This window comes from Schistocerca gregaria, chromosome 8, assembly GCF_023897955.1.
Source record: "Schistocerca gregaria isolate iqSchGreg1 chromosome 8, iqSchGreg1.2, whole genome shotgun sequence".
NCBI classification, from domain to species: Eukaryota; Metazoa; Arthropoda; class Insecta; order Orthoptera; family Acrididae; genus Schistocerca; species Schistocerca gregaria.
The window spans coordinates 64,018,558-64,035,256 of NC_064927.1; the positions used below are offsets into that span (position 1 = coordinate 64,018,558).

Sequence of the window (16,699 nt, forward strand, 5' to 3'; positions counted from 1 at the left end):
ATTACTTCCATTTTCCTACAGCTCCGCTTTAACTTCTTTGATCCACATCATTGATGTTTCTGGGTTTCTGTCGAAAAATTTCTTTTCGTCACCGTATTCTTTTGTCATTTAGCTTTTTTTACGTGTCCAGAGAATACAACTCTTCGCGTAGGCATTGGGTATAATATTCATTCTATTTTTTCATAAATTTCTTTGGTACTTCTAAATTACTATTTATCATTCTCATATTTTGGGCCCAAGATGTTTTTGTTTTCCTTTTCTTCTTTTCTATGTCACCTAATTCTTTGTCTGTATTTAACGAAAGGCTTTCTGAAGCACAATTACTTGGAGACTTGAATCATCTACTCTCACAAATGAGAAAAGTGACAGTAAAACGTGATAAATAAAACATGAATCTACAAATGGTACGGAAAATATAGATTAAAAGTAGGTAAAAAGATGAAGTGATAATCAAACCACAATAGGAATATACCCACAAAATACGAGGACAGTAAAGATTCTAAAACCTGAGATATAGATGAAAGTAGCAGTCTATGTACGTAAAGATGTTGAGGCGAGAACATCTGACCTGACAAACAAAAAGTTGGACGTTCTTGTGAAATGCCAATTGTACCTGCAATTTCTCTCTGTGATAAAACTATCGTCCTAAATCAGTTTGTCAACAATTTTCTTGTGAAACTCGGTGATTGCTTTCACAGGACGCCCAGCTCTTTGTTTGTCATGCAGGTCAGATGTTCCCACCTCATCATCTTTAAACTTACTCGCCCAACGAGGCACAGTACTCACATAAACACAATCACCATAAACTGCTTTCATTCTCTGATGAATCTCCTTTGGGGTGGCACCTTCTGCTATCAAGAATTCAATGACTGCACGTTGCTTAAATCGCATTCATCGACCGTCTGCGTAGGATCCATACTTCACACTGTAACAACACAACCGTTCAATGATAAAGCTTTCCGCCAACTGCAGCTGTAGAGAAGAGACTACGGAACAAGCCAGTACCTGCCGCATACCAATGCTGCCAACAAATGTTAGGAAGGTGGAGGCATTACTTTTCAGCCAACCCTCGTACTTTATCGCCGTCGATGGTCTTGGATCCATCTGAATAAATCTTCTACGAATTCACGAAAATATTTTTGTGAAAAATGTTAATTTCCGTCTTAAAATGTGGAGAAGCTTGACATTGTAGGATATTATCTGAGATTACTACATTTGTTTCTCGGTAGTTCAACGGAGCAAGGAACTGTGGTAAAATATCGTCCTTCTGTACGTTATTTTCATGCTGGTTCCACCACTCAAGACATTTCATAATTAGTGGTTGTCTTCTTTTTCCGGAGAAATAGTTAAATCTTGTAGCTCAGCAACTTTTCACATTTTCCTTGCTTCAGCACTTGATAGAGGAGGTAAAAAACGCATATGAACGGTGGACGTTGACGGACCGTTGCGTACATCTCCGTGACACTATGCCATGCCCGTCTCTGTATGCGTTAAATATCTCCCGTCAGTGCTATTTAGTGCAGCTCTGAAACACGTGAACAGTATTCTAAGATGGGTCGCTCATGTGTTTCGTAAGCAATGTCTTTTGTAGACTGATCGTATTTCCCTAGTATTCTACCAATGAATCGAAGTTTGGCATCCACCACATCTATGACTGAGCTCATGAGGTCATTCCATATCATATCCCGACAGTTTTTACACCCAGGTGTTTGCATGAACTGATGAAGTCCAACTATTACTCACTGATGTGTTGTCATGTTTTTTTCGGTTTATGGAGTGCAAAATTTTACAAATCTGAATATTTAAAGCAACTTGCCCATCTTTGAACCAGGCTGAAGTCTTGCCAAGATGTGAATGAATATTAGTGAAGCCTTATTCAAACAATAGTTCATTCTAGATAAGCATATGAATCTAATATTACAGGGCGGAATCAATGAAAAGCACGAGACATATTTTGCTGAAGATGAATGATCCAGCAGACTGGTTGTAACAAAGAAAATACTGCAACTTCATAAACGACTGATATTAAGACATTTGGTACAGACATTCTTGCACTGAAAACGTATTAAGTGGACGCGGGTAAGTGTTTCCCAAAAACTCAATTGATGTCTAATAAGATCCTCAATTTTGGTCTGCCAAAGCAACCACTGAAATGAAAATTTCAGCGCAACTGAAATTTTTAATGCGCAATGATTTTATTTATTTATTTTACTCATTCCTCGTACCTGGTGTTGTGTCCTGCGTCCTCGTCAAATGTCGGGTGCTTAAGAAGACTTCCTCTCGGACCGCTAGACAACAATTCAAGCAAATAGTATTAAAGAGTTTTATTGCGAAAATTAAATGACAATATTTAATTTTGAGATGGTTCAAATGGCTCCGAGCACTATGGGACTTAACAGCTATGGTCATCAGTCCCCTAGAACTTAGAACTACTTAAATCTAACTAACCTAAGGACATCACACAACACCCAGTCATCACGAGGTAGAGAAATTCCCTGACCCCGACGGGAATCGAACCCGGGAACCCGGGTGCGGGAAGCGAGAACGCTACCGCACGACCACGAGCTGCGGCCTAAGTTTGAGAAATACGGATGTGTCGCAAGCAAAGGGTGACAGACAAAATAAGAAATCTCTTCAGTGTATACAAGTGATCAGGCAGTGGACAGCAATAAACGAGAAAATGGGAATACCAAAGACCCATGTGGGAGACAAAAAGGACAACAGGGCTCAAGTGGACTGCCTAGCCTTTGCAGATGACATAGCAATAGGAAGTGAGACGGAAGAAGACGCAAAGACACAACTCGACAACTTAAATAAGGTAGCCAGGAAGGTGGGACTGAGGATCGCCTATAACAAAACAAAGACATTAAATACCACTGCAGACTGGGAAACATCGGAAGGCACTGTGCAAATGGTGGACAGATTTAAATACCTGGGAGAATAAATAACAGGAAGGAACAGGAGCGAGGAGGTAATAACAGAGGGGATAAAGATGATGTCAGCCTTCTCCATTACGAGTGACATATAGTATAAAAAGAATATATCCACAGAGGCAAAGACAAGCCACTACAAGGCAACGGTGAGGAATGCAGGATTATATGCCGCTGAGACGATGACACTAAGAAGAAATGGGGCAGAGCAACTAGAGAAAATAAGAGAGAAAAATACTGAGAAAAATACTAGGTCCCAAAAGAGGTGGAGAGAGGTGGATGCGAAGACCTAGGGAAGAATTGTACCGGGACATGAGACCAATATCTGAGGAAATTAGACTCAAAAGGGCAAGGTTTGCTGGACATGAGTTAGGATTTGAACAGAATGACGAAGAGAGTATGGGAAACAATAGAGAGGATAAGGGGAAAGACAGAAACTAAGTGGGTTGTGGAAATTCGGAAGGACTGGTTGGAATTGGGGATCAAGGTCGAAGGAAAGGAAAATTGGAGGAACAAATATACACCGACATATATGCCAGAGATCAGTGACAGAGTTGAATACAGGAAAATGATTAGAGTGTCACCAGTGGAACCGGCAAGAGAAACGGATACTGGAGATGTCGGAAGAAGAGCGGGGGAGAAGAAGAGAAAGAATGAAGAGGTTCTGGGGGAAGAAGAGGAAAATGCAGTCCACGAAGGGGCTACCCGTAGTCCTACAGAGGCCGTAACGCAAGAAGAAGAAGAAGAAGAAGAAGAAGAAGAAGAAGAAGGTCCCAATACAAGTGAAGTAATACAGTGGTTGCTTCTATCCAGATCGCTGGTCTTGACGCTTCTGTAGAACTCCTAGAACTGGCCGCGGCCAGTGGGGTGCAGCGTAGAGGGCGCTGCCGTCGCGTTGTCCTAGAGAGGGATCGGTCCGCGTACAATTGGCTCTGAAGTCTTCTTCACAGGCTCTCTCCTCTGACGTTCCGGACCGGCTTGCCGGCGTTTGACTTTAAGCAGGAACACTTGGATTGGTATTATTTTAGCCGCCTTGGAGGAGACTCTACTACGGTGCGCCCCACACAGTGCCTGGGAGAGGCTGTGAGCACTGGGCGTGTCTCCGTGGCGTGCCGTAGTCCGCCTTGGTGTGGGCGTCGCCAGCTGTCCGGCGTGTCCCGTCACGTCACGCCACGGCACGTCTGTCAGTCCCGCCTTGAGTGACAGGGCGGCACGCCCGCACCTTGCGAAAGCTGAGCTGTCGCCGAGTAGGAGAATGAGTGAAGAGGGGTGGGGAGGGTCGGAGGGGGGGGGGGGGGGGGCAGGACGCGAGCCTCAGCAGCTTCACAGCTCATTTATGAAAACACAAGTCACACGTTACACGGCTGTGCGATACAACTCTATTTCGGTTCTAGGCACTACAGTCTGGAACCGCGCAACCGCTACGATCGCAGATTCGAATCCAGCCTCGGGCATGGATGTGTATGTTGTCCTTATGTTAGTTAAGTTTAAGTAGTTCTATGTTCCAGGGGACTGATGACCTCAGATGTTAGAGAAAAGTTAAGATCTCACATTGTTTACCTCTACGGGCAGGAAACGTATCGTTGCTTGTGGAGGTTGGATAAACTTCGCAGCAGTAGAGTAAGGATGGAATGTGCATTATCGTTTTTATTGAAGTGTCGAAATCGTAGTGTGGTTCCATCTTTTGCTAAGGTTGTGCATCATATTAATTCTTCTGCCGCCAATCGCATCAAGCAACGTGCTCGTTTAGCTCTTGTTCGGGATAGGATCCACTATACTCGCCGTCAATTAGATTTTGTTTCTAAGGAATTATTATAGCTTCATTTAATGATGGCGTCTAATGTTTCTGAATTTTCTTGGGATTGGGCGGATGGTGCGTTTTGGTCGCTGACTGGGAATTTCAATCTGTAACTGCTCGTCATTCTGCAAAGTTTGAACGTTTCCTTGGCTGAGTGTCTAATCCTAATTCTAATTTTAATTCTCACGTTCTTTGATCAATCTCACGGAGAAAATGTTTGACGATGCAGCTTTTTCTATGCTAGGGAAAGGTTTGAACTTCGAGCCGACGCCTAAAAGTTTGCCAGTCGTTGATTTTATTAGCTCTATCGAACAAGCTGCGGAAGAGGTTAGGAGGGTAGCTTGTCGTGTGTTGACTGGGGCCCGTCCGCCCAAGCGTAACATTACAGCAGCTGAGGCGGCTGCTTTACGTTCACTTAGAATGGATCCTGATATTGTTATTTTACCTGCGGACAAGGGTAACGCCACCGTTTTGTTGAACAAGCGCGATTGCATTCAAAAGATGCAGTGTCTACTTTCTGATTCGACGTATCGTAAAATCGGTGCTGACCCTACTAAGAGTGTTGAGAGAAAGACAAACAACCTCCTGAAGAAACGTTCTTTGTCACAGGAGACAATCAAGTCTTAATTCGTACTGTGCTGTACCACCTAGATTATATGGCTTCCCTAAGGTCCATAAAGAGGCTGTCCCGTTGAGGCCTATTGTTTCTAATATTGGTGCTCCGACATATCGTGTAGCCAAACATGTTGCTAGTTTGTTGAGCCCACTAGTGGGCAGGTGTGAACACCACATAAACAACTCTGCAGATTTCTTACATCGACTGCAGGGATTACGTTTGAATGACTCTGATATTTTAGTCAGTTTTGATGTGGTTTCTCTTTTCACTCGCTTTCCTCTCTCTGATTCGTTGCAGCTAATTGAGGCTAAGTTTGGTGTCGAGTTAACAAATTTGTTTCGACCCGTGCTGACTTCCACTTACTTTTTATTCTATGGCCAGTACTACGAACAGACTGATGGAGTTGGAATGGGAAGCCCGTTGTCATCTATTGTGGCCAATTTGTTTATGGAGGACTTTGAGGAACGTGCATTGGAGTCAGAGACTTTGAAACCTGCGTGTTTTTTTAGATATGTATAATTTTGTTGTTTGGCCTCATGGTATGAGAATTTAAACCGGTTTTTGGAACACCTGAATTCAATCCACCGGAATATTCAGTTCACTATGGAGGTGGAAAACAATGGATGCCTTCCCTTCCTTGATGTGTTAGTCAAAAGTAAGACTGATGGTACGTTGGGACATTGTTTATCAGTTTATAGGAAGCCTACCCACACTGACTTGTATCTGCAAGCTGATAGTTGTCACCATCCAGCTCAGCGTGAAGGTGTACTTCGCACCTTGGTTCACAGGGCCCACGTTATCTCAGATCCTGAAAGTTTGGCAGCTGAGCTATCACATCACGAAGTCACGTTTCGTCAGAATGGTTATAGTGAGAGGCACATCAAACGAGCGTTGCGCCATCAGCTTTCTGTGCACGGTGAGTGAAGATGGCAACGAAGTGGCACCTAAGTCTACGGCCTTTTTACCTTACGCAGGAAGAATTTCCAACGGGATTGGCCGTATTTTGCGGAATTATGATGTGAAATGTGTTTTACGACCACGTTCTAAGATTAAGGCCCTGTTGGCGTCCGTGAAAAATGATCTCGGTTTGCGTAAGGCTAGCGTCTATCGTATTCCTTGCAGCTGTGGCATGTCATATATTGGTCAGACAATCAGGACTGTGGAAGACCGGTGTATGGAACATAAGCGTCACGCACGTTTACAACAGCCGATCAAATCCGCTATTTGCAGAACATTGCCTTGACACCAGTCATCCTACGGAATACAACAACACGGAGATTCTGGCTTGCACGTCCAGCTATTGGGGTGTGTTATTAAGGAAGCTGTTGAAATAAAATTGCCAAGCAACCTCATTAACAGAGATGGTGGATTTTGTTTATATGCTGCTTGGAATCCGGCTCTGTCTCTCATCAAAAACCAGAGGAACGGAATTAGTGCTACCTCACCTGTTGATTAATAGTAACTATCGATATTTCTGATGTTGGTTATCTTTGTTTGTGTTGAAACGTGTTCTGTGTGGGGTATCTTCCTTGTTTCTCCTCTGTGAACCGAGGTACTACATTTCCTTGCACATTTCTTCCTCCTTGCATTTGTGCCTTGAGAATGGCAGGGTGTGCTTCTGTCGAAATATCGGCGGTGTTCGACGACGTCACTCGGCAGCAAACCCGTAAGTTATTTTAACAAGTCCCATACTGCTCAGACCCATTTTTTAAATTACTTTTCAGCACGCCCTCGTGTATGTACGGAGATGTGTGCCTGATGGTGGGGACTCGTTTCCTTATAAGCTTTAAGCAGGTCTATATGTCGCAGAACAGAGACAGAGTAAAAGTCACGGAGAAGAAAGAAAGTTTCACAACTAAGGAGGCATGGCGTTCACGGCAGGAGTGTTAGTTCTGCGAGGTTCGCTGGAGAGCTTCTGTAAAGTTTGGAAGGTAGGAGACGAGGTATTACCGGAACTACAGCTGTGAGGACGGGTCGTGAGTCGTGCTTGGGTAGCTCAGATGGACGCCGGCCCGGTGGCTCAGCGTGTTCGGTCAGAGGGCTGCTCGCCCGCTGTAACAAAAAAAAAGTAAAGTAAAGGCATCTACGATGAATTTGAACTGATTTCTTGTGACGTCCACCTAGATCAAAAACGCAATGAGCAGTACCGAAGAAAAAGATGGTGGAGCACTTGCATGTGAAAGGCAAAGTTCCCGAATTCGAGTCTCGGTCCGGCACGCAGTTTTAATCTGCCAGGAAGTTTCAGTTAAGAAATTTCCGAGAATTTTTAGACAACTTTTCCCCTTTACATTAAACGCACATATTTTACAGATTTAAAAAAAAATGCATAACCTATGCTAGTCCGAATGTTTATTAATTTCTCTTTTTAGATTGCAATTTATATCATCTGTACTTCCGCCATACTCAGTTATTTAACAGAAAAACTCGTGGACTACTTTCAGTGTCGCATTTCCTACCCTAATTCTGTTACAGGCTGATTTAATTCAGATACATTCCATGACCCTTCTTTTGTTGATATTCGTCTTACATCTTTTCAAGACGCTATCGATTCCGTTCAATTGCTCTTCCAAGGTCTTATTTGTCTCAGAAACAATTACAGTATCATCGAGAAACATCCATCTTTTTGTTTCTCTCAGAGCTTTTATTGCCTTTCGACATTTTTCCTTGATTTAGACTCCACCCAACCTTGTTAGCACATTTCACATAGTGCTAGTGAAGACCGTTGATCCCTACTGGCCCGAAATATGTACTTGTCAGGTCTATGCATTTGCTAACCCACGTGCTCAACGTGGGGAGCTGAGCTCGCGTGGAGTGGGATTCTGCACCCAGTTGACGAGCGAGTTGGCACAGTGGTTCGCACACTGGAGGACGACGGTTCAAACCCGAGCCCATCCATCCAGATGTAAGTTTTCCGCGATTTTCCAAAACCGCGTCAGGCAAATGGCGGGGTGGTTCCTTTGAAAGAGCCCGCCGATTTCCTTCGCCATCTCTCCTAGTCCGAGTTCGTGCTCCTTCTCTAGTGACCTCGTGGTCGACGGGACGTTAAATACTGCAGTATATTACATGCTTGTAAAACCCCATGGGAAATAATCATAAGACACATGTATTACACTCTTACAAGTTATTGATGAGGACCATGTGACCACTCCAAGATTCCCAAAAATTCAATAAAAATCACGTGTAAGAAAGATCCATCTCAGAACAAGATACAAAGAATATTTTCTGCAAAAGATGTTTCTAGCGAAAGGTCAATTCGAAAAGCCGTAGCCAGACCGCGTGTTCTATCAGTATGAAGAAAATAAGAACCAGCACGCACAATATAGTCTTTATAAAAGTGTCACTTGAATAATGGAGTGTCCGATAAGATAAATATAGTGTCTGCTTGTTTGATTTTCAGTCCCTGTGGCACTTTACGGCTGCGCGTGCTGTTTGGTGCCCACTCTTCCCAACTCCAGAAGCAAACCGAACCCCACGATAGCCTAAGCGCTAACGGGTGCAAGCAAACTGCCGAAGATCACTCCACTTTCGCGAGCGGCTCTCTCATCAAAGAATTCAGTGTGCCAGTGCGCCAAACATCCAGTTCCCTCAAGTTTAGGGACGTAGAAAGTGAGGCAGTCCGTCCGTTGTAGAAGGACGGTAGCGTTGATGAAAAAAGCGAACATTACAGAGACTCATCTAAGCATCTGGGTCAGTATCCAGCATCACTAACAATTAGGCAGCGGGGATGGCCGCTGTTCCTAATGTTAAGGTCGTATAAGTTGGCCGCTATAACAAAGGAAAGAAGAAGCAGAGCGCTAAAATCATATTTTTTGTAATAAAGCCTAACAAGCATTGTACTATTGTAGTAACGTATGTGTATTTTTGAACAGCCTTGCAAATGCTTTCTTTGTCCACACCATATGTCACGCCGTCATGATGATGTCACGGACAAATCTAGAGGACGCGGATATGATTTTGTAGGAGCACTTTGGAAGCCTCCGAAACCTTACATAGTGCATGAGGCGTCGCTGACTCCAGAGACAGCCACCCCTACAGTAGTTGTTAGTTACCTGTTCCATATATCGTTTGAACGGTTCTCTTACCGAAATTATGGAGAACGAGTCATTTTACACTATCTGTAATATGATTAGTGTTAACGTTATTTTTTTGTCCTACTTATACGCAGCTACTTAGAAGCAAACTTTAAAAAGATTAGTCTATCAGTTTTTAAATAGAAATTCGTCCGCGGAATAGGACTAATGGAGGAGAAATGATTTTAGGTGACTTAAAATTTACTTTGCTACATCTTAGATATCCTATGTTATAGGGCAAATGAACAAAATTTTTCCTGCTGTATATTGAACTCCTATCTGAGCCACTGATATCTTTAATAATGGGTGATAAAGGTCGTTTTTCTCTCTAGTGTTGTAGATACGGACATGGATGTTCTTCTCAAATTGCGATGGATTATTTATGAGGAATTCCACTAGCGAAGGCGTGATCAAAATGTCTACTACGAAGAGCAAAAGTAGTTGAATTTAACTGTTCAAGAAGGACAGTGCTGTGGGTCTATCAGTTCAACTTTTCGTCAGTATGCACGTCCGCAGCTCGTGGTCTAGTGGCTAGCGTTGCTGCCTCTGGATCACGGGGTCCCAGGTTCGATTCCCGGCCGAGTTGGGGATTTTCTCTGCCCGGGGACTGGGTGCTTGTGTTATCATCATCATCATGATCATTCGTGACAGTGGCTAGATCGGACTGTGTACAAAACTTTGGCTGTGCAAAAATTGAAACTTTGTACGGGCGCTGATGACCGCGCAGTTGAGCGCCCCACGAACCAATCATCATCATCATCAACAACAACAACAATACGCATCCGCAAAAAATTTGGAGCGTTCTGCCCTATCTCCTGGCTTATGCTTGTGTGCTACAGTAATTCTTGGTGTGATTATTTTTTTTTTTTTTTACAGAAGTAAATGCAGTATGTTTTTTTTTAAAAAATGGGAAGAATCCATTTTCTTAGAACCACTTTATAATTCTTTAGAAAATATCATTTACAACGTCTTTCATTGCTTTCCCTCCAGAGCGCTATTTGTATACACATAGAGCTGTTAGGTTCCACGCATTACACAGAGTTGAGTTCCGTCGGCAATTTTATGTTATAATGAATAGAGTTTAAGCGATCCAGTGACTCGAGTTTTTCTGTTCCATCTGGTCGTGCCACAGACGGGTGTTGTTGAGTATCGATAGAAATACGTTGATTTGAACTTGGCGAATTCTAGTGACTTTGCTTCTAAGTGTTCCATGTCCACGCCATAAAACCTGAGAGATGATATCAGTAGAGAAAACTGGAAACTAAACTTGAAAAACAGTTACCATAAAACTTAAAATAATATGCGATCGACATGTCGACAAGACAATAGTCCAGATAAACACTAAAGACATAGAACCAGTAGATAAGTTTTAGTATTTTAGTCAGTTGAAGACGACCACTAGATGGATAGCGAAAGAAATAAACGGGAGAGCAGAATTAGCCTGGAAGGTTAACTGAACAGTTTTCAAAACAGAGCTTCCATCGGAGCTGAAAGAAAATTTCTAGTCAGCGTAAATGAGTAGTTTTGATTCATAACAGTGATGCGTGAACTTTCAATGTTAAAACCATTCAAGAACTGAGACTTAATAAGCAAGTTGCGGCTAGACACACGTTGCAGATTGCTGGGAGAGACACGGGAAAAATAGATTAAGGAACAGATGTTATTTTCATTGCAATGAAAACAAAATGGAGGAGTGCGTATATACAAGTTGTCCAAAATACAGACGACCAAGAAAATGTTTCACGCTCCTTAAGGCAGGCAGTATCCGCCCTGCGTAAGGGTGATGTGATCTGGGATGTCTATATTAAGGCGCATTTCTGGGCCAGTTTCATGTTGGCCAATTAGTAGCAAAACAGATGAGTGTAGCAAGATCAAGGAACTTATTTGCTGAAGTGAATGAGAAAATTTCATAATGTGGAGCTAGGTAGACGACATTAAAAATGCAAGAACAACCTGAATGCTTACAGATCAAGACTGCAGTTCATGGCTAGGTGTAGTGGAGGCCTTTACCCAGAAGTGGATGTCCTATGGGTGACTTTCCCTCTCTTTTCTCTCTTGTATTGAGAGCTACGGAAACGTCGCTTTTATCTTCATCTTCCTAATGTCAGCAGTATGTAGGGAACTAAGGACACTAGTAGATTATCGCCCACAAAATTGAATCTTCAATTGTTCTAACCATGAATTCTCGAAAAAATTTTATCTTGATGTCTGCCTAAGCAGATTTTGCTGAATTTCTATTACACTTTTCCGATAGTCAAAGGAAGCTACTGACAATTAGGGCTGTCCTTCTTTGTATGCTTGTTCCCTACAAGTATCCAACACACGCAATCAGTAGTAGTAGCAGCAGCATGTTCATTTACTCATTTACTTTCTCAGAAAAGCAGCAGTTTCCGACTACCGTATAAATAAATCAAAATCCGAACTCAAGGAAGATCAGTTTGGGTCCCAGAGAAATTAAGGAACATATGAACCATTGGTTTCCAGAGAAATGAACATGTGAACCACTGGGTTCCAGAGAAATGAAGGAACGTGTGAAGCAACACTTACGCTACTACTTATCGTAGAAGATAGGTTAAAGAAAATCGAACGTACGCCTATAGGATTTCTAGTTTTAGAAGAAGCTTCTTAGAATGTCGACTGAGCTACAGTCCTTGAAACTCTAAAGACAGCAGAGAGCGAAAGTACAGAAACAACACTGCAACTGTAAGCCTCGGAGGACATGAACAGGAGGCAACGGTTGAGACAGGGCTGTCGACTGTCCCAGTTGTTAGTCAATCTATATATTGATCAAATAGTGAACGAAATGGAAGAAAAATTTGTTGAAGGAATTGAAGTTCACTAAGGTGAAATAAAAAGGTTTGCCGATGACACTGTAATTCTATAAGACGCAGCAGAGAAATTTGAAGATCTGATTATCAGAACAGGTAGTGTCTTAAAAGAGGTTATAAGATGGGCATCAAAAGCAGTAAAATAAGGATAATGGGATTTAGTCGAATTGAACCAGGCGATGCTGAGGGAATTAGATTAGGAAATAGGGCACTGAAATTGGAGCAGCGAAATAACTGATGATCGCCGAAGCAGAGTGGATATAAAACTGAGGCTGGCAATGGTAAGAAAAATGTTTCTATAAAAAAAGAATTTGTTAACATCGAATGTAGGTTTAAGTATTAGGAAGTCTTCTGAAGGTGTTAGTCTATAGTGTAGAATCGTATGAAACTGACATTTGAACGATAAACAGTTCTGTGCTGCAGTATATTGTTTAAAAGTATATGGATAGATCGGAAAACTAATGAGAAGCTAATCAATCGAATTAAGGGTAAAAGAAATTTCGGCGCAACCTGACGAGATGGAGACAGTGGTTGATAGGATTCATTTGCTACGGTCTCAGGTTCGAATCCTGCCTCGGGCATGGGTGTGTGTGATGTCCTTAGGTTAGTTAGGTATAAGTAGTTCTAAGTTCTAGGGGACTGATGACCAAAGCAGTTGAGTCCCATAGTGTTCAGAGCCATTTGAACCATTTGATAGGATTCATTCTGAGGTATCAGGGAATTGTCGATATGGTATTATTGGTGGGAAATTGGAGGAGGGAGGGAAGTAAGAATTGTGGATGGAGTGCAATAAGGAATACAGTAATGAGGTTCAAATGGATTAGGTTGCAGTAATTGTTTGGAGATGAAGAGGCTTGTACAGGACTGCCTTGCATGGAGAGCTGCATCGTTCCGGTCTTCAGCAAATCAACAAATCAAAACCTGTCATTTGCTTTGCGCTCAAGTGTCTCCTTCAACAGGTCCCCAGGAACATGAAACATTCTACCATTGGTACGTTCTGAGAATGATGCTTGTTCCATTCAGTTTTTTAGTGGGTGGTGTGAGCTTATTGGGTGTTCCCGCAGATGAGGGTGAGAGCGCGGACGTGGGCCAGGCGCCGCAGCCTCAACACCAGCCTCAGCCTCAACCGCAGCCTCTACCTCAACCTCAACAGCCGGCGGTGGCGGGCCCTCAGGCGCAGACTCCTCAACAGGGCACTCGGCAGCAGCGGCGGTCCGAGCTGCGCGTCGAGCTGTGCTCCAGAGACCTCTGGCGGAGGTTCCACGCGCTCGGCACCGAGATGATCATCACCAAGGCCGGCAGGTAGGAATCCCGGCTGGACAGCGCCACTTGCGTGTGACAAGCACACACCTTGCATCCAAAAGTGAAATCTAAGAACGCACAACCTGCCCGATCGCTGACATACCACTTTGCGCGTTTATCTAACTTTTCAGTAGAGTCCTGGCAGTGAGTGTAGACCTGTAGCACGGATCGTATTCACGTTGTCAAGTACGAAAAGGTTGTCCAGACATGCCGGCTGTCGAACGCAGGTTTGCCCATGTATCCCTAAATTTCCCTTGGTTTTATAGCTTGTCGGTCCCAGGGTGTTCATTACAGGTCCGTTTGTTTCGTTGAGAGTTAGGATGCTGTGGCACGTCTGACCTCTGCTTTCCTAAAGGGTAGCTACCTTTCGTCCCTTTAGGAACGTTTCCGGGGGTGTACTGGATACAGGTTGTGCTACATGGCCTAATGTGCACCCGTTGACACAGTTCCTCAGCCGCACTTTCTATCCCTGTAGGCCGGAAGGCGCTCACCCCGCTCTTTGGTGTAAACTGGGCCTCTTCACAGATGCTTCCTTAATTACGGAGACCATTGTTTGGCCCATTTATGCTGTGTGCGTATCCGGAATAGAACCGATGTCCGTACAGAAGGTGCATCAGTGCGTTGGTAGAAGTTAGGAATTTTAAAACTATCGTCTCTTAAGGAAAGGAGAAATTTATGCACACGTCAGCCTCTTTGCAGTGGGGCAGTCAAATGAAAACGAGAGAGATGAGAAAAGTAAGTAAACTATTTATTATTTCAAAAGAAATCGCCATAACTGTTAATACATTTATCTGACTGTGAGAGAATTCGGTCATTGCCTCCATGGAAAATTGTTTGTGACTGCGTGCGGAACTATGATTGCACCCAGGCGTGCAGCTCTTTGTCCGAAGAAAATTGACGATGTATTTCTTCAGAGCTCCTAACATACGTAAATCACGTGGGAAGAGGTGGAGAGCGTATGGAGGATGTGTAAGGGCTTCATAGAGAAACTTCTGCAGTGTAGTCCAGATAACCTTGGCAGTAAGAGGAGGGACATTATCCTCCAACAGAATTATATCGTCCTTAAACGTACCTGGGGGTTGCTGCAGAATAAGTCTTGAAACAGAAATCGGTTACAGTCAGGTAAGCGTGAATTTCAAAGAACTGGGATCATCCGCGTAATTACGTCATGTGTTGCACTCATTCTCTACATATTTTCCACTACTTAAATGATAGCTACAATAGAGATGGATAATTTACAGACAAAAATTCCTCTTTCATTTTCTTGTTTCGCCAACAATTTAGTCAGTAACCAGTAACCCACTCATCCCCTATTCTAAGAATCAAGCTTCCTTGCATAAACAGCTCCGGTTTTTTTTTTTTAATCTACTTTTTACTTATTAACCAACGGCCTTGCCGAAGTGGTAACACCGCTTCCCGTCAGATCACCGAAGTTAACCGCTGTCGGGCTGGTCTGGCACTTGGATGGGTGACCATCCAGTCTGCCGCGCGCTGTTGGCAAGCGGGGTGCACTCAGCCCTTGTGAGGCAAACTGAGGAGCTACTTGATTGAGAAATAGTGGCTGCGGTCTTGGAAATTGACATACTGCCGGCAGAGCGATGTGCTGACCACATGACCCTCCATATCCGCATCCAATGACGCCTATCGACTGAGGATGACACGGCGACCGGTCGGTACTGTTGGGCCTTCAAAGGCTTGTTCACAGTTTATAGTTTTACTTTTTACTTACTTCAATATTTAAGACGTCATATCTCCGGAACCATCGGTCATAATAAAATCATATAGTCTTGCACGTTCATTCAGATACTGTCTGCAAAAGATGTTGCGAATAGAGTTAGTAGGAAAGAAGCTATAAATTTAAACATCGTATCAGATGCTGAGGTTTTATTGCATGAACATCGAAAATGTAGTAATCGATAAACTTATTTTCTTTCATTATTTTGTGGACAGTGTGAGCGAGAAAATGTTTAGAAAAGGATTAAAGTTACGTATGAAGTTTGGTGGAAGACGCTAAATGCTCTGATTCTCAGATGGTGGATGAACATATTTTGGGTATAAACCGGTGACAGTTACAATACAGTCCACTAACGACGCAATATGGACGTCATATCAATCTAGACGTGAGTACTTTAATACGAATGACATTGGCATTCATACCCCTTCTCACCAAAATTGTATTTGCAGGTACTTGAAAATGGCGATTATGTCGGAACAGTCTGTCAAGTCTTTCGTAAACAAAGATTAATTATTGTAAGCAGCTATTTCATGTATGTACTCAACAATATTTTGGGTAATTTGTGTATCGTGAGTTGCACTGCGTCAAGACATATATAGAGATACTAACTTTAATAAGTGACATAATTTTACGGTATATTGATAATTTTTACTTTTTGGACCGGCTGACTACAACTGAACGAAACACAATTTTCGTGCCATACGCGTTTCGCCTTTATTCTGCGCAAGGCATTTTCAGTGGCCTGGAATATGTACATATTTTTACTATTTAGTTTACATTTTGGGCAATGTACATATAGGTTATAAAGAGTTCTGGTGGTTGGTTTATGCTATTGTGTAGTCATATTTTGACCTGCACTTACTGGATGCGCGGACGATTGTAGTCAGACGATACAAAAAGTAGAAATTATCAAATAACGTAATATTACATGCAACTGAAGAAGACAGGACTATGAAAGTTGAAGGTGTTAAATCGACATAATGTCTGTAAACTAACATATGGCGTGTGTATGTGTGGTTGGCTAATGTTGTCTCCACAGTGCAATTCTCAAATGGTTCAAATGGCTCTGAGCACTATGGGACTCAACTGCTGTGGTCATCAGTCCCCTAGATCTTAGAACTACTTAAACCTAACTAACCTAAGGACATCACACACATCCATGCCCGAGGCAGGATTCGAACCTGCGACCGTAGCAGTCGCACAGGTCCGGACTGCGCGCCTAGAACCGCGAGACCACCACGGCCGGCTGCAATTCTCACTCCTAGAAATGATTAGTATGACCCTGTCACTGACAGCCTAAACCTAGAGATTTACATAAAACGAAGTATAATGTCGTGATTATACTTCACGTCAGTGTAGCACACCAAACCAGTGATTCCTATCGGGATGCTACTAGAGTGAATCACAACGTGGGTACTAT

General features: G+C 43.0%; 1 protein-coding gene across 1 annotated transcript in view; it reads left to right on the top strand.

Annotated features, from left to right (window-relative positions):
- The window catches only part of LOC126284439 (T-box transcription factor TBX15-like), a 376,832-nt gene that overhangs the window by 165,698 nt on the left and 194,435 nt on the right, over window positions 1–16,699 (top strand). The window contains exon 2 of the mRNA XM_049983360.1: window positions 13,307–13,544. Coding sequence (XP_049839317.1) covers window positions 13,307–13,544 — 238 coding nt within the window. The remainder of the gene's footprint in view (window positions 1–13,306; window positions 13,545–16,699) is intronic.